This window comes from Staurois parvus, unplaced genomic scaffold, assembly GCF_062004578.1.
Source record: "Staurois parvus isolate SC_StPar_1 unplaced genomic scaffold, SC_StPar_1.0 ptg000575l, whole genome shotgun sequence".
In the NCBI taxonomy this organism is placed as follows: Eukaryota; Metazoa; Chordata; class Amphibia; order Anura; family Ranidae; genus Staurois; species Staurois parvus.
In genome coordinates, this window is record NW_028318371.1 from 452,314 (window position 1) to 476,881 (window position 24,568).

General features: G+C 45.2%; 1 protein-coding gene across 1 annotated transcript; it reads left to right on the forward strand.

The window, feature by feature from the left end:
• The first annotated feature begins 5,647 nt into the window (after positions 1–5,647).
• Positions 5,648–22,776, forward strand: LOC149450294 (beta-1-syntrophin-like). The gene is made up of 4 exons (XM_089691992.1): positions 5,648–6,038; positions 15,564–15,570; positions 21,047–21,254; positions 22,750–22,776. Exons 1-4 carry the CDS (start codon positions 5,648–5,650, stop codon positions 22,774–22,776), a joined length of 633 nt encoding a protein of 210 aa, XP_089548118.1.
• Positions 22,777–24,568: the final 1,792 nt, after the last annotated feature.

A 24,568-nucleotide genomic window follows, 5' to 3' on the forward strand; every position in this document is an offset into this window, starting at 1 on the left:
GCCAGGGAGAGAGCAGAGCCCGCGAGATATCGGCTGATGTAAGCAGGTGTCCCCTGGATCAACACGTTGCAGCAATTACGGAGGATATCTCCACTATACATCACCCATGGCACAGGTGGTCAGTGGACTGTTACAAGGTTAACAAAGAAGGTTTCTTGTTACTCTTCATATATTTAAGCAGGAGTACCCAGATTGACTGTCCATTTATTATTTGTTTTATTCCAGGATGGGGACATTATGATGTATCATCTAGGTGCAAGGCATCCATTATATATTACAACCAATGGAAAATTCACCAGGCCTTACTTCATCACGTCTATTACAGTGGTTCATAGTCCACACGTTGTGGTGAAGAAACCATGTAAAGCAGGGCCTTGCTACCTACATCATTTACTTCATCAAGGACATCTACAGGGACTCCTTCATATATAATTTGCAGATTTGCATTTGCCTAGTGTGGATGTGTACCACTCACATGTGCCTAAGAGGGGTTGTATTGTATGAGTCTATATAGATATCATTGGGGCTCTAATCCTCCCTATATCTAATAATAATAATAATTTTTTACCCACATTGCCTTTCATGGGCTAAGGGTTATATCTCTTCCATATGGTGACTATATTAGCCATTTTGCTTAGCGTGTTATCATAATACCTGATGGTACAATTTTTTTAAATACCTCCTACTGGTAGTGTAACCAATGTGACAGTGCTGCAAATGCATTAGACAGGTATTTGTCATTGTCTATGCAGCACATCCATATTTAGACCGGTCTTGATGTGGTTTTAATGTGGTTTTAGGTCTGAGAGTAATATCTCATACTGAGGTGATGGTGAACCGGGGTAATTACCCTATTGTCTGCTATTAATGTTTAATAACATTAATCTAGATCTAGATTGTAAGCTCGAAAGAGTAGGGCCCTCTAACCCCTGGTGTACTGTTTGATGTTACTGTTCTGTTTCATGTATTGTCCCCCCCTATTGTACAGCGCTGAGCAAACCCTTTGGCGCTATATAAACTCGATAAATAAATAAATAAATAAATAAATAAAGCATCATTTTTGGAAATTATTCTGAGTATCGTATTCTGTCCAAAATGTAGCCGCTTTCTTGTGAATCTCTTTTCACAACTTCTCCTTTTCTATGCATATTTTTTGGCTACTGGACGGAAGCCATCTATTGGGTGATACAATAAATATCTATATGAACCTCTACCCCTTATTTTTCATTACCCATCAGAGTGCCCCTTAATATAACATGTACCCATCAGAGTGCCCCTTAATATAACATGTACCCATCAGAGTGCCCCTTTACATAACATGTACCCATCAGTGCCCCTTAACATAACATGTGCCCATCAGAGTGCCCCTTATTTTATGATAATGGGGCACAAATGGGCACATACAGTGGAAAGGGGAACTCTGATGGGCACATGTGATGTAAAGGAGCACTCTGATGGGGAAATATGATATGAAGGGGTACTTTGAGTAGTGTAAAGGGGCACTCTGACGGGAATACCTGATGTAAGGTGGCAATGTGATGGGGATACCTGATGTAAAGGGGCACTCTGATGGGGAATATGATGTAAAGGGGCACTCTGATGGGGAATACGATGTAAAGGGGCACTCTGATGGGGAAATATGATAGAAAGGGGTACTTTGTAATGGGGCACTCTGACGGGAATACCTTATGTAAGGTGGCAATGTGATGGGGATGCCTGATGTAAAGGGGCACTCTGATGGGAACTGATGTAAAGGGGCACTCTGATGGGAACTGATGTAAAGGGGCACTCTGATGGGAACAACTGATGTAAAGGGGCACTCTGATGGGAACAACTGATGTAAAAGAGCACTCTGATGGGCACACCTGATGTGATGGGAATACATGATGTAAAGTTGCACTCTGATGGTGACCCCTAATATAAGGGGGCACACTGATGGGCACACACTATTCAGACCTCGGCCAGAAGATAATTTTAGTGACCAGATCTCCTTGAATTTAATTCAATCCCCCCCCCTAGACTGTGGTATTGGCGCCGCTGTCAATGGACTGGTGCTTAGTGGTGGGCAGTCTGTGTACTGTTAGGGAAGAACCAGTTTTACCAAAGGCCCCTACATTGCACTCACTGAGACCAGTGATGGGGGTTATTTTTACACTCATGGGCACCAACATTGGGGGTTGTTACTGCACTCACTGACACCAATGTTGGGGGTTATTACTGCACTCACTGACACCAATGTTGGGGGTTATTATTGCATCCAGTGACACTAATGTTGGGGGTTGTTATTGCAATTACTGGCACCAATGTTGGCGTTTATTATTGCATCGACTGACACCAATGCTGGGGGTTATTATTGCAGCTACTGACACCAATTACTGTCACACAAAGCAATCAATATACACAGATTGGGATTTTTCTACCAAAAACATGGAGCACAAAATATTTTGGCCTAAATTTATGGCTAACTTTGAGCTTACTATATATTTTTTTAGCTGAACGTAAAAAAATATTGTTTTTCTTCAAAATTTCTGGTCTTTTTTTGTTTATACTATACTATAGTGCGAAAAATAAAAATTTCACAGGTGATAAAATACCACCAAAAGTGTGTGTGAAAAAAAGGACATAAATTTTGTTTGGGTGCAGTACTGCATGACCGCGCAATTCTCAGTTGAAATAGTGCAGCTCCGAATAGCAAAAAGAGGCGTGGTCATTAAAGTGGTCTGTAAAAAAAAGAAGTCAGCAGCTACAAAAACAGCCACTCCCCTGTCCCCGTTTCACCGGCCGTCGGGTATTCCAGGCGCCGGCATCTTCAGTGTGGGCACCCGGCAGTGACAGCTTGCGGCTTCACAGCCGGGTGCCCACTGCGCATGCGCGAGTACCGCTGCACTTCCTGAATGGCCCCGTAGTCTTCTGGGATCTGTCACGTGTCCCACAAGACTTCAGGGAGGGAGGGTAGGAGGACAACTTCCGTTTCTGATCGCCTAGGCTAGGGGTAGGCAACCTGCGGCTCTCTAGCTGTTGTGGAACTACATTTCCCATGAGACATTGCAAAATTGACAGTTACAGCTATGACTTGCAGAGGCATGATGGAACTTGTAGTCCTGTAACAGTTGGCGGGCCGCAGGTTGCCTACCCCTGGCCTAGGCGATTGCAGTGGAAGTGGCAGCGGGTACCTGTCAAATTCGAATACCTGTTCCCCCCGCCGCTCCCCAAAGGTGCCAATCCTTAATGGGGAGCAGGGGACCAATCTATAAAGCGGGACTTCCCCTTTTGGGTGGAACTCCGCTTTAAGGGGGGTAAATCCTCTGGAGGGCAAGTGGTTAAAAAAAATAAAATGTATTTTGCACCGTTTTTTCTCCTTGTTTCATATCATCATTGCTGGTCTCCTGCAGCCTCCTTGCCGGCACTTCGTGTTTCCATCTGGGATCTAGATCTGTGCAGGACAAAGACATGCTTTACTTTCTATCCATTGCTGAACCGCTTGCCTACCTTTACCCCCTCTAAGCACCTGCCTCCCCCCATTGGCCTGGGCAGGAAGGGGGCACTTTTACCTCCTTCCTGCCCAGGACAATCGTCAGCTTTCAGCGCTTTCGCACTTTGAATGACAATTGCGCGGTCATGCAACACTGTACCCATATGACATTTGTATCATTGTTTTCCCACAAGCAGAGCTTTCTTCTGGAAGTATTTATTCCCCACTGGGGGGTTTATTTATTGCACTATAAACGAAAAAAGAGAGAAAATTCTGGAAAAAAAGGTTTTCTTTGTTTCTATGATAAAAATTTTGCAAACAGGTAATTTTTCTCCTTCACTGATGTGCATTGATGAGGCTGCACTGATAGGCAGCACTGATAGGCGGCACTGATGAGGCAGCATTGGTGGCCATTGATGAGGAGGCACTGATGATGCTACACTGATAGGGAGCACTGATAGGCTGCACTGATAGGCTGCACTGATGAGGCGGCACTGACAAGGCAGCACTGGTGGCCATTGATGAGGAGGCACTGATGATGCTACACTGATAGGCAGTAATGATGGGCACTATTAGGTAGCACTGAAAGGCACCGACTGGCAGCACTGGCTGATTGGCTCTGACGGGCACAGATTGGCAGCACTGTTGGGAACTGATGAGCAGCATTGTTGAGCACTAATAGGCTGCACTGATATGCAGCACCGATAGGCAGAAATGATGGGTTTTATTAGGTAGCACTGACTGACTGGCACTGACTGATTGGCACTGATAGGCGGCACTGACTGATTAGCACTGATAGGTAGCACTGACAAGCACAGGTTGGCAGCACTGCTGGGCACTGATGAGCACTTTTGGGGCTGCACTGATAATCAGTGCCCTGACTATCAGTGCAGATGTCTGCTTTGACAGTTGCCTGTTATGGGCAGTACTTTCCTCACACTGTGACAGCATAAGGAAAGTACTGCTGATAATGTTTTAGTGTTGAAAAAATAAAGACAAACAATGTTTTTGTGTTAAAAAAAAATGTTTTAGTATTAAAAAATAGAAATAAAAAAGGTTTTACTGTTAAAAGATCAAAATAAAAAATATTTAATGTTATGAAAATAACAACTATTTTAGTGTTATTAGATAAAATTATTTTTGTTAAAAAATAAAAAAGTTTTAGTATTAAAGATATAAAAATATTTTATCGTTAAGAAAAATTTTAGTGCTAAAAAAATAAAGATAAAAATTATTTTGTGCTAAAAAATAAAAAGTTTTGGTGAAAAAAAAGTTTTACTGTTAAAAGATAAAATAAAAAAATATTTATTGTTATTAAAATAACAAATATGTTAATAAATACAATTTTTTTTGTTAAAAAAATAAAATTTGTTTAGTGTTTAAAGAATAAAAAGGTTAAGTTTTCAAAAATAAAAAAAGTTTTACTGCTAAAAATGTTTTAGTTTTACACAAAACAGTTTGTGTTAAAAAAATAAATAAAACAAAAAATGGTTTATGTGCTAAAAAATGAAAAATGTATTACCGTTAAAAAAGAAAAAATATTTTTTGTTAATAAAAAAAGTGTTAAAAAATAAAAAATGTGTAGTGTTAAAATAATTTTTTTAAGTGTTGGGGTTAAAAATAAACAATTTTAGTGTTAAAAACTAAATAAAAACAAAAAATGTTTTTGTGTTAAAAAATAGAAAATGTTTTAATGTTATTTTTTTTAACTTGTAGTGTTAAAAAAAATTACAAAAAGTTTTAGTGTTAAAAAAAATAAAACATTATTATGTTAAAAAAATTTTTTTTAAAAGTTTAGTGTTAAGTAAAAAAGAAAGTTTTAGTGTTAAAAGAAATACAAATAAAAACGTTTTAGTGTAAAAAAAAAGTTTCGTGTGTCCTGTGTTGTGTATGGATTGGTGCAGGTCAGGACTACAATCCCCTCCCTCTCCATACGATGACAGGTGTGTGCTGTGGGTGGGGAGTTGTATTTCCAGCGCACGCCTGCAGTACCCATGTTCTCACACTAGAGGTCTCCCCCGCTCAGCCCCGCTCCGCCGGCTCTCCATCCCCGGCTGTCCTCATTAACCCCTGTGTGTCCGGCGGGCGGGGTGCCGGTGGGGTGTCGGTGTCCGTCCATCCTCCCCGGTGTGTCTCCTCCTCCGTGCTGGTCGTCGGTGTGCTCAGTATGGAGGGATGGCGGTAGAAGGCAGGGTGGAGGTGCTGCTCCGGGACGGTTGGTACACAGTTGCGGGGAAGTTGTCGGAGGTCTCCCCGGTGCTGAGCGCGGACCGGTCCGGGGACAACGGGGTGACCAATGGATCGTTCCGGGGCCCCTCCGAGCCCCCCCAGCCCGAGGCCATCGCCAACCAGAAGCGGACGGTGCGGGTGGTGGAGCCGGGCGGGCTGGGGATCCATGAAGGGGGGCCGGGAGAACAAGATGCCCGTCCTCATCTCCAACATCTTCCGCGGGCTGGCCGCCGACCTCACCCAGTCCCTCTGTCGGGGGCGCCATCCTCTCCGTCACTGGCACCGACCTCCGGGATGCCACACGTGACGAGGGCGGGCAGGGAGGTCACCCTGGAGGGTAAGTACCACCTGTGGCATGGGATGGGGGGCATGTATGTGTAGGGGACATGGGGGGGTAAGTACCACCTGTGGCATGGGATGGGGGGTGTCATGTATGTGTAGGGGACATGGGGGGTAAGTACCACCGATTGGATGGGTGGCATGTATGTGTAGGGGACATGGGGGGGTAAGTACCACCGATTGGATGGGAGGCATGTATGTGTAGGGGACATGGGGGGATAAGTACCACCTGTGGCATGGGATGGGGGGTGTCATGTATGTGTAGGGGACATGGGGGGGTAAGTAGCACCGATTGGATGAGGGGCATGTATGTGTAGGGGACATGGGGGGGTAACTACCACCTGTGGCATGGGATGGGGGGTGTCATGTATGTGTAGGGGACATGGGGGGGGGGGGTAAGTACCATCTGTGGCATGGGATGGGGGTGTCATGTATGTGTAGGGGACATGGGGGGTAAGTGCCACCGATTGGATGGGGGGCATGTGTGTGTAGGGGACATGGGGGGGTAAGTACCACCTGTGGCATGGGATGGGGGGCATGTATGTGTATGGGACATGGGGGGGTAAGTACCACCTGTGGCATGGGATGGGGGCATGTATGTGTAGGGGACATGGGGGGGGGGGGTAAGTACCACCTGTGGCATGGGATGGGGGGTGTCATGTATGTGTAGGGGACATTGGGGGGGGGGTAAGTACCACCGATTGGATGGGTGGCATGTATGTGTAGGGGACATGGGGGGGTAAGTACCACCGATTGGATGGGAGGCATGTATGTGTAGGGGACATGGGGGGATAAGTACCACCTGTGGCATGGGATGGGGGGTGTCATGTATGTATAGGGGACATGGGGGGGTAAGTACCACCGATTGGATGAGGGGCATGTATGTGTAGGGGACATGGGGGGGTAAGTACCACCGATTGGATGGGGGGCATGTATGTGTAGGGGACATGGGGGGGTAAGTACCACCTGTGGCATGGGATGGGGGGCATGTATGTGTAGGGGACATGGAGGGGATAAGTACCACCGATTGGATGGGGGGCCTGTATGTGTAGGGGACATGGGGGGTAAGTACCACCTGTGGCATGGGATGGGGGGTGTCATGTATGTGTAGGGGACATGGGGGGTAAGTACCACCGATTTGGATGGGGGGTGTCATGTATGTGTAGGGGACATGGGGGGGGTAAGTGCCACCAATTGGATGGGGGGCATGTATGTGCAGGGGACATGGGGGGCTAAGTACCACCTGTAGCATGGGATGGGGGGTGTCATGTATGTGTAGGGGACATGGGGGGTAAGTACCACCGATTGGATGGGGGCATGTATGTGTAGGGGACATGGGGGGGTAAGTACCACCTGTGGCATGGGATGGGGGGCATATATGTGTAGGGGACATGGGGGGGTAAGTACCACCGATTGGATGGGGGGCATGTATGTGTAGGGGACATGGGGGGGGTAAGTACCACCTGTGGCATGGGATGGGGGGGGCATGTATGTGTAGGGGACATGGGGGGGTAAGTACCACCTGTGGCATGGGATGGGGGGTGTAATGTATGTGTAGGGGACATGGGGGGGTAAGTACCACCGATTGGATGGGGGGCATGTATGTGTATGGGACATGGGGGGTAAGTACCACCGATTGGATGGGGGGCATGTATGTGTAGGGGACATGGGGGGGTAAGTACCACCTGTGGCATTAGATGGGGGAGGTGCCATGTATGTGTAGGGGGCATGGGGGGTAAGTACCACCTGTGGCATGGGATGATGGGGTTCCTTGTATGTGTAGGGGACATGGGGGGTAAGTACCACCTATGGCAAGGGATGGGAGAGGTGCCATGTATGTGTAGGGGACATGGGGGGGGGGGGGGTAAGTACCACCTGTGGCATGGGATGGGGGAGGTGCCATGTATGTGTAGGGGGCATGGGGGGATAAGTACCACCTGTGGCATGGGATGGGAGAGGTGTCATGTATGTGTAGGGGGCATGGGGGGTAAGTACCACCTGTGGCAAGGGATGGGAGAGGTGCCATGTATGTGTAGGGGACTTGGGGGGTAAGTACTACCTGTGGCATGGGATGAGGGGGTTCCTTGTATGTGTAGGGGACATGGGGGGGGGTAAGTACCACCTGTGGCATGGGATGAGGGGGTTCCATGTATGTGTAGGGGACATGGGGGGGTAAGTACCACCTGTGGCATGGGATGAGGGGGTTCCATGTATGTGTAGGGGACATGGGGGGGTAAGTACCACCTGTGGCATGGGATGAGGGGGTTCCATGTATGTGTAGGGGACATGGGGGGGTAAGTACCACCTGCAGATAATTATACAATTAGTTTCCTGTTCTTTTAATTCATCCTGAAGCTCATTGTAATACAATTTTGATAAATGACATCATTAATTCTACATAATAGTGTTTGAACTTTTGTGTTTGATAATAATCTGTTCATTGGAAAGTCTCATTTTGTAAAATAAAAAAAGTGTGTTATGTTTCCTTTTTTAGGTCAATTAAGAAAAAGCAAACCATTGACCCGATCTTCCCTGTTTTTATTCCATATTTAGATTCTGTTTTTGAAGTGGTTGTAAACCCTTACATACACCCAGTGATACACAGAGATGAAACAAATCCTCCTACATACGTTGTACTTGTTTATCTGCAGCTCCCTCTTCTCTACAGCTGTTCATAGTGCAGAATTAATAAAGCTTGTTTGAGATTTCAGAAAACAGGGGGCATGGAGCTGAAGTTACTCTTCAGAGCTCAGTGAGAAGAGCTGTGAGAGCTGATTGTAGGGAAGGGAAGGGACCCCCCCCCCCCCTTCACACAGAACACAAGAACAGAGCTGAGGCTGTCAATCACAGGCTGTGTGCTGAAGCTCTCTCCCCATCACCATTTTTGTATTGGTGGCAGGAACACCTGTCAGAAGTAACTCAGAAGTGGTCATTTCTGGCAGTAGAACCATTTTATGAATTTCAGCGATTTCTCAAACAAAAAAAGAAACTAAGCAAATTAGCAAAAAGCAGAAGTTATTTAGGGGCACTGAAGGGTTATTTTTGTATTTTTTTTTTTTTCTTTTGAGAACTTTATATATTTTTGCTGAAAGTTTTGATCAATGACTTATTTTTATCCTGTAACCGTATGTGCTAAACTCAACCCCCCCCCCCCCGTTGTGGCTCCGTTATTTTTTTCTCCTGTAGTTCATCTGCGGCCATTCCGGGTTCTACAACCTCCTCCGCTTGTCTATGTCAGTCACTTGGGTTGAATGTTCCCTTTTCCTGACTTGTCCAGGCTGTGATTGATATCCTTTCTTATAATGCAAATATTTGATGAATTTGGGTGTTTTCTCAGAACATGTTTCAAAGTAGTAAAAAGGAAATGAAATAAAATAGGAAAAAGCAGAAGTTTTTTGGGGGCACTGAAGGTTATTTTTGGACCGTGAGAGCAATTTTATGTAGGGGGGTTTCAAGACTCCAAGTCCCATTGATAAGTGGCGTATCCCAGTATTTCTTGACGTTGTTTCAGTCGCGGCTCCCTTTAAAACTATGCAGAATGTCGGCATCTCAGTGTAAAAATGTACTGTAAGTGTTATTTATCAATGTGACATCCATGCCTGGGATGATGCAGACAACCACCTTGATGATATGAACTTCACAGTTCCCCCATCACATCAGAGACCCCCATCACATCAGAGACCCCCATCACATCAGGGTTCCCAAATCAAGTCAGAAGTTATCCCATCACATCAGAGTCACCTTTTCACATCAGAGACCCCCATCATGTCAGAAGTCCCCCTATCACATCAGAGTCACCGCTTTTCATCAGAGACCCCCATCACATAAGAGTGCCCCCATCATGTCATATGTCCCCCCCTATCACACCCCTGCCCTCATCTCATCAGAGTCACCCCTTCACATCAGAGAACCCCATTATATCAGAATTCCCCAATCATGTCAAATGCCCCCTCATCACATCAAAGTCACTCCTTCACATCTGAGACCCCCCCCCATCTCATCAGAGTCACCCCTTCACATCAGAGACCCTCTCCATCTCATCATAGTCACTTCTTCACATCAAGGGACCCCCCCATCTCATAAGAGTCATCCCTTCACATCAGAGACCCCCAATATATCTGAATTCCCCAATCATGTCAAATGCCCCCTCATCACATCAAAGTCACTCCTTCACATCTGAGACCCCCCCCCCATCTCATCAGAGACCCTCTCCATCTCATCATAGTCACTTCTTCACATCTGAGACCCCCTCCCCATCTCATCATAGTCACCCCTTCACATCAGAGACCCCCAATATATCAGAATTCCCCAGTCATGTCAAATGCCCCCTCATCACATCAAAGTCACCCCTTCCTTAATGCTAGAGGTCCCTGTCATGTCAGGGCCCCCCATACATCAGAGGCCCCCTATTCACAAGAGCCCCCATCAAAGCATTGTCACTCTTGTGCATAAAAGACCCCCTATACATGAATCCCCCATCACGCAGCCCTCCCAATCAGAGAACCCCTCCCAGTCACACAGTCCCCTCTTCACTTCAGAGCCCTACCTTTTTGCTCCAGTAGCACAGCCGAGAGCAGAAAGTGGAGGAGACTGACTTCCATCTTCTCCTGAAAGCTGGGTGTGGCCCTGCATGGTGCCTGCCATAGGTCAGAGTCATGGTTTGCTGGCAGGCTGGCTGCCACCACCATAATAATGAATGGTGCCGTGCATCCTGGCCCTAGAGTGCCATTGGTTGTTATTGGGCTGGTGGCCAGTTCATCTGCACCATGACAGCTTATGACACTGATCCAGGACAAAGTGGGTCCAATGTTTGTGACATCCTGGGGAGCCCAGATGGCACCCTGGGTGCCAAACACTGGTACAGTATATCATAAATAGGCAACATGGGTTTAAAAGCCTGTAAAGATGTATTCACTCATGAAACAATCAAACCCCAAACAAGAAAAATGGTATACCAGATCTTTACTTTACAAATGAAGAAGCAATATATTTTTTTAAATAGTACTGAGTCCTCCTTTGAGATTGCTAACTGATATCACTGTCCAAATAGACAATTTGTCAGACTGTCACCATCTCCCTCCTCATCTTTTCTGACTGTTTTTCACTACTGGTAGCATGAGGCGATACCAGGAACCTACAGAGGTTGCACAGGCAGTCCAGTTCCTCCAGGATGGCACATGAATACGTTCCATTGCCAGAAGGTTTGCTTTGTCTCCCAGCACAGTCTGAAGAGCATAGAGGCACCATAGAGCTCGATTGGCATTTGCCATTGAACACCAGAATTGGCAGGTCTGCCACTGGCGCCCTGTGCTTTTCACAGATGAGAGCAGGTTTACCCTGTGATAGATGTGAAAGGGCCTGGAGAAGCCGTGGAGAACATTATGCTGCCTGTAACATCGTTCAACATGACCATCTTGGTGGTGTGTCAGTGATGGTCTGGGGAAGCATATCCATGGAGGGACGCACAGACCTCTACAGGTTAGACAATGGCACCCTGACTGCCATTTGGTATCGGCATGCAATCCTTGGACCCATTGTCAGACCCTACGCTGGTGCAGTGGGTCCTGGCTTCCTCCTGGTGCACGACAATGCCCGGCATCATGTGGTGAGGGTATGCAGGCAGTTCCTGGAGGATGAAGGAATTGATGGCATTGAATGGCCCCCACGCTCACCTGACCTAAATCCAATATAAAACTTCTGGGTTATCATGTTTCGGTCCATCTGACGCCGCCAGGTTGCACCTCAGACTGTCCAGGAGCTCAGTGATGCCCGGGTCCAGATCTGGGAGGAAATACACCTGGACACCATCATCGGCTCATTAGAAGCCTCCCCTGACGTTGTCAGACATACATACGAGCACGTGGGGGCCATACAAACTACTGAGGACCGTTTCGAGTTGCTGCAATGAAATTTTAGCAAAATGGACTAGCCTGCTGCATCATTTTTTCACTTTGATTTTCAGGGTATCTTTGAATTCAGTCCTCTGTAGGTCGATCATTTTCATTTCCATCAAACGATGGGGCATCCTTACGTTCCTAACACATTACCTAGTCCATGTCAATATAGATATCCAGCATGATATTTTTCTCCATTGAGAACTGATGTGTTTTCAAAGTGTAACTTTCATTTTTTTGAGCCGTGTATATGCGTCAGACCCCCTCCTGGCACTTCTGCTATTTGCTCTTGTACGCCTGGGCCTCTTTGAAGTGAACCTGTGTTTGTCCATGCAGGACACAGCAACATGTTCACTTTGGCTTCATACATATGGCTGTACAAGAGCCGTACGTGGTGACGTCACCACCTCACCCCTCCAGTCGTCCAATCATAGAACACATTGCATTCATTCAGAAAATGCAAAGCATTCTCTGAATGGTGCCCATGCTAAGTGACTTACCTCCTGTGTTCACAATGCATAAGGCTGGATACCCTGAATGGGACCCAGAAGAAAGTGGGGTACTGGTGTGTACTTCAGTGATTTCCAGCTTCTAGGAGGATTGTCCTGGTAATGTATGCATAGATACACTGATCCAAGCTGGAACTTTGTATAAAATAGCAATACCTGGAATCCTATTTAAAAGAGAAGTATTGGAAACTTTTTTTTTACATCATACTTACAGTACGTAGGTGTACCTAGAAAGTGCAGAACAAACTGCAGTCCTGTGATCCATAGGTGAAGTGCAGCCAAAAGAGCTTTGGCTGTAGTTCTCCTTTAACCACCTGAAGACCAAGCCTATTCTGACACTTCTCTCCAACATCTAAAAATCTGTAATGTTTGCCAGAAAAATAATTAGAATCACCAGATATTTTCTATATTTTGAAACCGAAGCCCTAGAGAATAAAATGGTGGTTGTTGCAATTGTTTATGTCACACAGTATTTACACAGAGGTTTTTGGAAACATTTTTTTTTAGTAATGCCCATGTTGAGGGTTAGGTCCCAAAAAAATTTTAATTCGGAAACCGTAATGAGTTTCCCTGCGAATGGTCTGGCAAGGTTTGAATTTGGGTTGGCGGCGATAAATTTTTGTGCATATAAAATGCTTTGTTCCACAATCAATGCATACAGATCTTCTGTGAAAAACAGCTCCAAAAAATAAAGGGGAGTAGTTAAAGTTGCAATTTCCACCTGAATTCCAGGTTGGGTAGTGAATGGGGGAAGTGCGGGTGCTGCAGAATTTGTGGGCTGCCAATCTGGATTTGCAAGCACGTCTGGAAGGATACTTGGGGCTCTACGGGCCTGTGTGCAATCCCGGGCTAATCCCGTTAACGCTGCATTTTTTGGGGATGCTTTACTAATGTGAATGCTGGTTAAGTGCTGACCTGATCAAAGATGTTGATCCGTTCAGACACTATACTAACAATGGAGGTTTGTGTATGAGCGTGTTCCTGGCAATCAAGGGGTTAAATGTGATGACTGGTGTACTGATGGGCAATCTGATGCTATCTGGGAGGGGCGTGAAAACCACGGGAGTACAAATCATGTGTGTGTATATATATGTGATTTTGCACACCTGTGCCGCCCTGTAGCAGTATTTATGCTATAGGGCGGTCAGGAAGCAGCTACATAAGCGGTTTGTGTTATGGTGCTACATCACTTTAACTGACAATTGCACGGTCATGCAACGCTGCACCAAAATGAAATTTACATCCTTTTTCCCCCCATGAATTGGGCTTTCTTTCGGTAGTATTGATCGCCTGTGCGTTTTTTGTGTTTTGCGTTATAAAAAAAAAACAACAATTTTGAGAAAAAAAACAATATTTTGGACTTTTTGCTATAAAACATGTCTAGTAAAAAAATTAAAATCAAATTTCATCATACATTTATGCCAAAATGTATTCTGCGACATGTCTTTGCTAAAACAAAATTCCAATACGTGTAAATTAATTGGTTTACGTGAAAGTTATAGCGTTTACAAATGGCGGTACAGAACTGAATTTTTTTTTTTGGATACTAATAATAGTGGCAATCAGTAACTTATGGCGGCAATCAGTGACCTATGGCGGGACTGCGGCGGACATTCTGACACTGGGGGGAAATGACTTGGGGTCACTGACATCCCCAGTGACACCAATACAGTGATCAGTGCAAAAAAAAAAGCACTGACACTGTAGTAATGGCACTGGGGAGGAAGGGGTTAACATTTTTAGGCAATCAAAGCGTTAACTGTGTGAAGGGAGTGTTTTAGTAGTGGGCAGGGGGGGGGTGGGGTGTTCTTCACAGGAACACACTGTCCTGGAAAGCTAAGCTCTGCTCTCCGGAACAGTGTGCTGGAAACTGACAGGGAGCAGAGCTGCATTGAAAACACTGCAGCTGTGCTTCGTGTCAGTGTTTGCCGGTAATTGCCGGGATCCGGTGGCTAATCACCGGCCGGGACCCAGTAATTGACACCCGCGGCCGCGATCGGTGCCGCGGGCAGGGCGGTCGCACACGCTCCTTACCATGTAAACAGGATGATGTTTATAAACGTCATCGTGCCTACAGGGGCCACTTTGCCGCAGTAAATGTACTGTGGGCGGTCCCCTGGTGGTTAAGCAGGCATGTCGCCGATCCCAAATAAATGGACAACCTTGACTTGCCCTCATGTGGAGGCGCCTCTGTGAAGGATTTGGAAAACATTTCAGGCTTTTTTCTGCCTGGCCAAGTACATGACACGCCGAGAACGAGACGGTCCGTTTGTGTCTCCCCGTTACCAACAACTGTCCTCAGATGCAGCGAACATACTAATCAGAGAACGCCGGAGGTCTTATGTCTGAAGCCCCGAAATAGCGATCCATTCGTGCTCTCTAGCCATCAATTGGGAGAAATTCTCTGCGGTTCTCTGTTCTCTAGGCTGGTGATGGGAGCTGCTCGGCGGCAGCTATCTGGGATCACAGCTATTACCTGGGACACAGTAAAAACTCCCATAGACTGTAATGACATCTGGCAGATGAGGTCTGGGAATGCATACAACTCGGGGATTACCTGGACCATTTCTTTTTAATATGAAGACGCAGGAAAGTCATATCGCTGAAATTCAGAGATCGCAGGAGGGAGGGGTCAGAGGGACGTGGAATTAGTGAGAAATAGTCTATTATTGGATTTGGAGAAATACGCTATTTATTGCAGACTGGATCCTTTTCACTTTCATGATAATTAAAGGAAAGTTGTACGGAGTTTCTCTAAAATTGCAAGTCACCTGATTGTTCTACTGATCTGTTGTCTTCAGTACTCTAAAATTAGAATCCCTGATCTGCATAAAAGTTCAAAGTGGAACTAAACTGTATCTGAGCGCCATAAACTGAGAGCGCGATTTCATCCATTTTTAATATTCACCGCAAGCCCACCCATCCATCTATGTCTCCGTGCTTTATTTTGTTGAGAAATCACTTTTGAGAAACACCTTTTTAGATTTCCAGCTGTGGCTATCTTGAGTAAGTGCAGAAGATTCATGTAGCTTCTACTTCCTGGAATCCATCTGCCATTAGCTCAGGCATGCAAACAGGAGGATGTGCTTGACTGAGAAAGTCCCTACTCCTCTCCTCCAGATGAAAGGTACAAATGCCCATGAAGACTCCTGGGATCTATGACATCACAATGGCCCAGAAACCGGAAGCAACTCAAGAAATGTAAACAAAAAAGTTTAAAACAAGTAAATAGGAAGGTATATTCTATCTATCTAGCAGTAAAAGGATTAAAAATAGGAAATGTTGATTAAGAGAGAGTTTAGCTTCGCTTTAATTTTGGGCTAAAGTTTTTTATTTGTAAAAATGCAGTCTGCATCTCTTGTATCATGTCCGCAGTCTCTGATCATCTCTTGTATCATGTCCGCAGTCTCTGACCATCTCTTGCATCATGTCTGCAGTCTCTGACCATCTCTTGTATCATGTCCGCAGTCTCTGACCATCTCCTGTATCATGTCCGCAGTCTCTGACCATCTCTTGTATCATGTCCGCAGTCTCTGACCATCTCCTGTATCATGTCCGCAGTCTCTGACCATCTCTTGTATCATGTCCACAGTCTCTGATCATCTCTTGTATCATGTCCACAGTCTCTGATCATCTCTTGTATCATGTTTGCAGTCTCTGACCATCTCTTGTATCATGTTTGCAGTCTCTGACCATCTCTTGTATCATGTTTGCAGTCTCTGACCATCTCTTGTATCATGTCCACAGTCTCTGACCATCTCTTGTATCATGTCCACAGTCTCTGATCATCTCTTGTATCATATCCACAGTCTCTGACCATCTCTTGTATCATATCCACAGTCTCTGACCATCTCTTGTATCATGTCCACAGTCACTGACCATCTCTTGTATCATGTCCACAGTCACTGACCATCTCTTGTATCATGTCCACAGTCACTGACCATCTCTTGTATCATGTCCACAGTCTCTGACCATCTCTTGTATCATGTCCACAGTCTCTGATCATCTATTGTATCATGTCCGCAGTCTCTGATCATCTCTTGTATCATATCCACAGCCTGTGACCATCTCTTGTATCATGTCCACAGTCACTGACCATCTCTTGTATCATGTCCGCAGTCTCTGACCATCTCTTGTATCATGTCCACAGTCTCTGACCATCTCTTGTATCATGTCCATAGTCTCTGACCATCTCTTGTATCATGTCCACAGTCTCTGACCATCTCATGTATCATGTCTGCAGTCTGACCATCTCTTGTATCATGCCTGCAGTCTCTGACCATCTCCTGTATCATGTCCGCAGTCTCTGATCATCTCACAGCCACCCCCTGACAACAAAACAAGAAGTCTTTAGAAAATCTTTATGTCATTTTACCAGCTTGACCTCCATGGTCCTGTCACATATTAATAAATGGCTGCCTTGCCTATTCCTGAGACAGGACCTTGGAGCTTACAGCTACAATCCATAGCCCACTTTTACTTAAAGCAGAACTCTGGGCAAAACCTTCATTACATGTCCTTGCTGATTTCCTACCTTCACTGAATGTCTTCCATCTTCTGGTTCATTCAGTAGTTGCTGTGAAATAATCTTTTCATTTTCAAGTCAAACCGTTAATGTTCCTTGGTTTCCTGTTTGTAAGAGTGGTGGCTGCTATGCCACTGGTCTTGGCACATCCCTTCTGTAGTTCTTTCTCCAGGAAGCAGTGATGTAATTCAGCCCCACTTGCAGTGGTGGGCAGACCGAGACTCTCAGACACATTCATCATGTACAGACCCGCCCACATTCACTACAATTCCCTGTGGTTGATGGGAACTGTAGTTTCCTTTTACTGCAGAGAGAGGAGAGGATATGATGTCATCCCGGATGTTACTCCTCCTCCTTGGTACAGAAGATACTGTTATCTTTTGAATTACAGCGATGAGGTCATGAAACTTCAATGAGACTTTTCTCCTAAATGGTAAATCTTCTCAGCATTTTATCATCTGTTTAGTGTTTTGTGTAGGGTGGTGTACTAATGGGGGATTTTTATGCCTATCCCGGAGTTCTTCTTTAAGTGTGGCGTTTTTAAAATGTCAAGGACTGCACTTGAGGCTCTTCATAATAACCATGTTGACCTCCACCGGAATAAATGGGTCCGCATGGAGTAACTACTTCAAGTGTTTGTTCACCTTCTCATTCTGTTCATTCTTTCTGGAAAGGTGAAGCAACCCTTTAAGGAGCCTGTAGCAGCAGTCAGTCTGGTAGGATTGCACATTGCTCCATCCATGTGTGCTATGATCCATTGCTTTGGAATACCGATAGCTATTGGTGGAGCTCACCACCAAGCAAACCATCGTAAACGAGATGGTGAATGCATCTGGCCATACACCAGGATGTTCGTTGGAAAATGTTCTTTTTGGGTGTTGATTTGAATTTCCAAAGGGTAGTGGGTTCAAATCGATGTTTGTTTTCAAATGTAGTGATGAGAAAATTCGAAGGATCCGGATGGAAGATTGCTTTAAATAAATGACCTTCTAACAGAGAATGCGGATTTTGTTCAGGAAATTACATTTCATTCCAAAACTGAGTGTTAAAAGGAAGAGAAATTTTGAAGTCGGATGTTCACACGGTCAACACATGTACAAAGGATTTGCAGATGAACGTTTGACAATCTACTAGTGTATAGCCAGCTTTACTGCTCTCCAGCCAACCAGGTTGGATGGGTTGACTGCCTTCTTCCTCATCTCAAACAATGGTTCTTCCCACCACGCTGGCTATGATGTGGCTGCAGGATGCCTGGACCACCATTTCCAAATATATATATAAAACAATGCCTTCAGTTATGACTGCGATCTCTTCTACAGGAGGAGGGATGCCCGCCCCCCTCCCCCACCACCAATTCCTTTCCTGGGCTCTCTCATTCCATTGGGGATCCTGGGACCGCTCCAACCGGCAGCACCGACTTCAATACACACAGAGAAAGGAGCTGATGTAGTTCCTCCCTCTCTGTGGGATCACAAGATGGAAGCGACAAGGATTTTGTCACTTTTGGTTCTGGTTCTGTGTTTACTGGGCAGTTGGCGACCAGCTACTGTGCTGACCCATATGTGTCTGATCAGCTGCATTGGAGGCCAGAGGAGAGATCTGGGGTCTGATAGAGCCAGATGTCTCCATAAAGAGGACCTGTCATAGCCCATGCTGTCACAAGGGATGTTGTACATCCCCTGTGATAACAATAAAGTTGATTTATAAAAAAAAAAAGGGACAGTTAAAAAAAAAAATTTAAAATAAAATAAATTATTAAAAAAATGTTTTAAAGTGTCCCCCCCCCCTTCCCCGTGCTCATGTGCAAATGCATACACATACGTAAATCCAGCACACATATGTAAATGGTGATCACACCATACATGTGAGGTATCGCCACGAACGTCAGAACAAGAACAATAATTCCAGCACCAGACCTCCTGCATCACTCTAAACTAGTAACCTGTAGAGGCTTTTAAAGTGTCACCTGTGGAGATTTGTAGGTCCCGTAGTTTGTAGATGTTCCACGAGTGTACTGCACAGTCTATTCCAAATCAAAACAAAAAGAAAAATGTTTCAAATTTGTTATTACTTTATAAAAAGTGAAGAAAAAGGAATATTTGGCTGTTCAAAAAAAAAAAACATGACCTCTTCAAGTATTTGGATGTGTTCAATCTGATCCATGATCCCTGGTATGCGATAAATAGGCCCAACACCGTAGTATGAGAAACATCCCCATATCATGATGCTTGCACCACCATGCTTCACGGTCTTCACAGTGTACTGTGGCTTGAATTCAGTGTTTGGGGGTCGTCTGACAAACTGTCTCTGCCCACTAGACCCAAAAAGAACAATCTTGCTTTCATCAGTCTACAAAATGTTGCCCCATTTCTCTTTTGCCAGTCAATATGCTCTTTGGCAGATTGTAACCTCTTCACCAGTCATTTTTCCAACAGTGGGACTTTGCGGGGGCTTCTTGCAGATAGCTTGGCTTCACATAGGCGTCTTCTAATTGTAACAGTCCTCACAGGGAACGTCACACCTTCTTTCATCTTCCTGGAGCTGATCATTGGCTGTGTCTTTGCCATTTTGGCTATTATTTGATCCATTCAAATGGCAGTTTTCTTTTTACTTTCACATTTTGGTTTCCATTTTACAGCATTTGAGATCATTTTAGCTGAGCAGCCTATCAGTTTCTGCACTTCTTTATATATTTTCTCCTCTCCAAGGAACTTTTTAATCAAAGTACGCTGTTTTTCTACACTTTGTCTGGAATGAGCCGTTCCTCAGATTTGTAGAGATATATTATATATAGAGGTATATTCCTTTCAGCAACACTGGCTATATCCATATGAACGTCCAACCTCCAGGAGCCACAATATACCGGGCAGAAAACAAACCTTCCTCACAAATTCACTATTCAGTGTCTCTCCAAAGAAAAGCCAAAGGGATCTGCAATAATGTTCTGCCATAAAAAATGTTCTTTATTAAAACCCGACCGGTACTTACATAATAGGAAGAAACAAGAGCGACAATCATACAAAACGCACTCATATCTACATCTCATTGGTTGGTTTGTATTCCCACAGATGGGGGGCCCAGTTTTTATTTCTGGGGCCTGTTTGTTGCCACCTTAGGCAGACTGTAATGGTTATTATATGTGATTTATATTGTTATTATATACAGTACATGTTGTTCCTTAAAGCAGTTAGGGTGGATCCTGTCATCTCTAGGTGCATGGAGTACACTCACAGTCCTAGAAAGCTGGACTCTAAATACAGATATGAGAAATGTTTTTCCTGTCAGAAGATTTTTATATCTGTTCATCCATTGCTGGGATTTACACAGCTCTGCCAGACAGCACAGCCAAGCAGACAAGACTACTTACAGTTAGGAAATACAGTGGTGTCCTCTGTCCACCCCCAACCGTCTGATTGGATGGTGAAACAACAGCAGCAGACTGATTAGGTCATCTCTTTGCTCTCTTCTCCTATCAGTATGTTGTATGTTGGTACATGTGCATGCAGCACACCTGATTGGCTCTCGGTTCTGCCCCTTCTTCTTCCAGTGCTGCTGCATAGTAAGAGGCTGATACCAAATCAATTTCAGGCACTTCCACTAGTGGCATTAAAAACACACATTTCCAGATGTATTAACCCCTTCCTGTCGGATGTATGTATATATGTGGCAGCACAGAGATTGGCTGTATTCTGTGCCTCCACGTATACACATACCTGTTTTGTGTTGGCAGCATGCCCCCAGCACTCTGACAGTACCGTCACTGACAATTGGAAGCTGGTAGGATGGGCTTCCAATTGTCTAATCATCCAATCACAGTGATCACATGGTGCGGAAGCTGAGCAAGCAGGTAACGATGCTCCGGTGTTGCGATCTCTTAAAAGGCTGGGAAGAAGGGGTTAATGAATACAGAGTTGCATTCATTTGTGTCTGTTATATCTGTCTGGAGATTAGTCCAAAGATGTACAGTTTTTATTCAACTGTGTGTGGCAAAATATCCTAAAAATCCAGAGCTATGAACAGGGGATTCTAAGAAGATCCTGGGATTTCCCGCTGTAAACGCATGTGTTCTGTATTGCAGACATCTAGAACTGCATTCACCTGATGCCAAGCATACTGCGGTGCTGCGAGCAAAAGATCCTGCGGCGGCCCAGACCTGGTTCAACGCAATTCACGGGGCGGTGACGGAACTTCTTCCCAAGGTGATGGCCGAAGTCCAAACTCAGCTGGGAAAAAACGGAACCTCTGGAAGTCATGAAATTCGGCACATGGGCTGGCTAGCAGAAAAGGTCAGTTTGTTGTGTCTTTGGCTTTATATTGTTTATCTCACGAGCTAAATGACCACAAAAATGTCTCATCTGAAGTCCCTTTAACCCTTTTCCGCCTACTCCGGTGTCCTTGTACAAAGTTCTGAGTGCCTGGGGGGTGGGAAGATTTTCGATCATGTGACTACTGTGTTTGGCTGTCATAGTGGTCACATGATCAGGAGTCGTTCCACCGGCTATGGATTATTAGTGAGGGCCGAGAGCTGTCTGTGACAGGCCAGTGTCTGTGCTGGGAGCTTGCAGTGAGCTTGTTCTCAGCACAGAAACATTGGCTGCCCAACAACGCACATGTGTGGGTGTTAAAGCCTGCCCTTGTGGCTGCAAATATGTGTTATTTGGGTGACAACAGGTTAAAGTGGAACTTAACCCCCCCAGGTTTAATTTTACTCTAAACCCCCTCCTACCTTGTGTGCTGGGGTGAACTTAAATAACATACCCAGCCATCAACTGCAGCATTGCCCTGCAGTAATCTGCTGACAGCGGAACCCACAGGGCCTTGTGCCGCCATCATTGGAGCCAGCTTTCTCTTCCAGGTCCTAACAAGCAGCTCCCGATGACACTCCACTGCGCATGCACAGCGTATTGTACATAGCCCCAAAGCCACCTGGGATACATGATGTTGGTATCCTAGGGGGCTTCAGGTGGGGTGGGGAGGATGTCATTCTTACCTAAGCGAGGAAGGCAGAAGCATGGGGTGTGTTCTCCTAAAGAAAGAAAGAAAGAAGTACAGGAGTTGGACAAAAGTATGGAAACACTACATGATTTGCAGGTGTGAAAGTGACGACATAGTTTGTGTTGAAAGCGGAAGTGACGTAACATTCTTTTGCTTCCGCTGTGTGATGAGACACCTAGCTAACAGGTGGAAAGCCTCACTTCCATCATTTACTGCGTGCGCAGCTGGTAATATGGAGTCATGTCAGAGCTTACTGAGCTTCAAAGAGGGCAAATTGTTGGTGCCATTTAGCTGGTGCCTCTGTGACTGAAGTTGCCAATTTATTTGCCGTGTCACGAGGTACAATATCAAAGGTTATGGCGGCATATACAGTTTCTGGGAAATCGATGTCTGGGCAGCCATATCTTGGTATTCTGCAGGTCCCATTGTCACCTTGAAAGATAGAGTCACTGCCAGTGACTATGTACAAATTTTGGCCGACTATGTGCACCCCATGGTGCAGACATTGTTTCCCGAAGACCGCGCCATTTACCAAGCTGACAATGCTCTGAATTCACACAGCTGGCGTTGTCAAATCACGGTTTGGCGAGGATGCAGACAAAGTCTCACACCTTCCCTGGGCGCCACAGTCGCCAGACCTCCATATCATAGAGCCATTATGGTCAACGAGATTTGGGCTCGTTTTTCGCCTCTGGCATCTCTGCGAGAGCTGGAACGATTTTTGTATGAAGAGTAGTATCAGATTCCATTATCCACCACCCAAGACTTATATTTGTCAATTCCCAGGAGAATTCAGACCATCTTGGATCCTAAAGGCAGTCCAACACTATAGGAGCTAATGATTTTGTGCTTTTACCTAGTGTTTCCATAATTTTGTCCAACCCCTGTAACGGGGACTGAAGGTTCGTGTTAAAATCTTAGTAGTTTGACGTCATCGTGTTCTTGCTCTATCTGTTTAATGTGCTGATTGTCTGCTTGTTATTTGGGTCCACTTTAAACTATGATCAGTTACTTAGGCGGAGACCTTTCTCTGCCACCTACTGGAATTTGTCATTTCTGTGCAATGTATGCGATTAAAGAGGGGACTCCGTATGCAGCTTTCATTGAATGTTGCCACTTAACAGCAAGCACTGAACACATCAAATATGCCCCAGTCTCCTGGGAAGTGTAATTAGTCGGTTTGTTTGAATTTGGGGTTTTACTGTTACACTTAGGAATCGGGGGAGGCTGAGGATAGGGCCACTGTAGCTGACAAGCCCCCTTTGCCAGTCACACTCCGTGAACAGGGGATTGTGGCAGCTATGCTGTGTCTGAGATCAATGTTAGTGACGCCCACTAATTGGGCATTCGTCGGGGAGGAGCAGAGAAGCTGGAAATTAAGGAACCAAAAAGAGATTTACTTCACATTTCAATACTGTTTCATTGGAGAAGTGAATAAAGGCATTTAGACATGCAAGGATGGATCTGTATTTATGTTTTTAATTCCTTCAGGAGTTAATTTTTTAAGGCCCAACACTGGAAACCCTTTTTAGTCAGTTATTGTGTACCGAGAATACTATCTCTACAGTCACTGACCTCACATTTTCCAAAATACAATATTTTCCCCTAAAGCGGGCCTTTAACGTCTTAAGGGGCCATGCACGGTGCTTACAACAAGGTGTCCGTTCCGATATTGGGAGCACGTGTAAAGGTAAAGGTACTCTGGGCTCTGATTTGGGTCACGCCGTGTACATCGTTCTCTGGGGAGGTACAGTAGTAAGTGTAGATGGTGAGACGACTTGTTCAGCTGAGCCAATGCAGAGTTAATGAGCATCACACTTGTTAGCGTTGGCGGTTGGATTGGCTGGATGTCCGTAAAGACAGATGCATCCAGTGAATGCTTCCTGTTAATATGGAAGATGGACAGTCTAGGTGTTGATAGACATCGTTTATGTATTTACTTTGTACAGTTATTGTCATTTGCTTTTTATGAACACGTAATTTCCAAAGGTTTTGCCCATTTATAACAGTCCCTGAGCGATTTCTCTGCTCCTTTTTTGTTATGTTTCCACAGAAGTTGAAGCAAATCTAAACCCGAGAACAAAATCTTTTCCAGTTTACCAATCTTTAGATTTGGTGGCTGCCATTGTTTTATTTTTATTAGGATTATCTAGTTTTTATGTTAAGCTGGTAATCATGTTCACTTCCTGTCCTCGGGTGACAACACTCAATGTACTATATCTATTGTAATGTTTGGGGGTTGTTTAGCTCAGGGTAGCGCTCACCAGCAAGTAGAATCCACACCAGAAATTGTTGTTTTAGAGTTTCTTGGCCCACTTTTATTAAAGAAAAAAAAATGTCCATACAATGTATGTTTGCCACATCAACAGAAAACAACCAATCCAGCCTCCTGGCTTGTACTTGTAACAAAATAGTTCTTCAGCCTCCTGGCTTATGTACAGCAGTTCTGCTCAGGCCTTCCACTATAGACCCTCGTCAGTCCCCCATAGACCACTTCCTCGCCAACACTGTCCACACAGCTGGCAGCCCCTTGCTGCCCTGATCCTCAGGCTCTGGACTCTGTCCTTTCCAATGCACATATGCACTCCTCTGGATTCTCCCTTGC

What these genes read in the sequence shown, in the direction of transcription:
- LOC149450294 (XM_089691992.1), top strand. Translation starts at nt 5,648, where the DNA reads ATGGCGGTAGAAGGCAGGGTGGAGGTGCTGCTCCGGGACGGTTGGTAC. An exon ending in TGGGCTGGCTAGCAGAAAAG is followed by an intron (nt 21,255 to 22,749) that starts GTCAGTTTGTTG and finishes GTCAATTCCCAG; the next exon opens with GAGAATTCAGACCATCTTGG.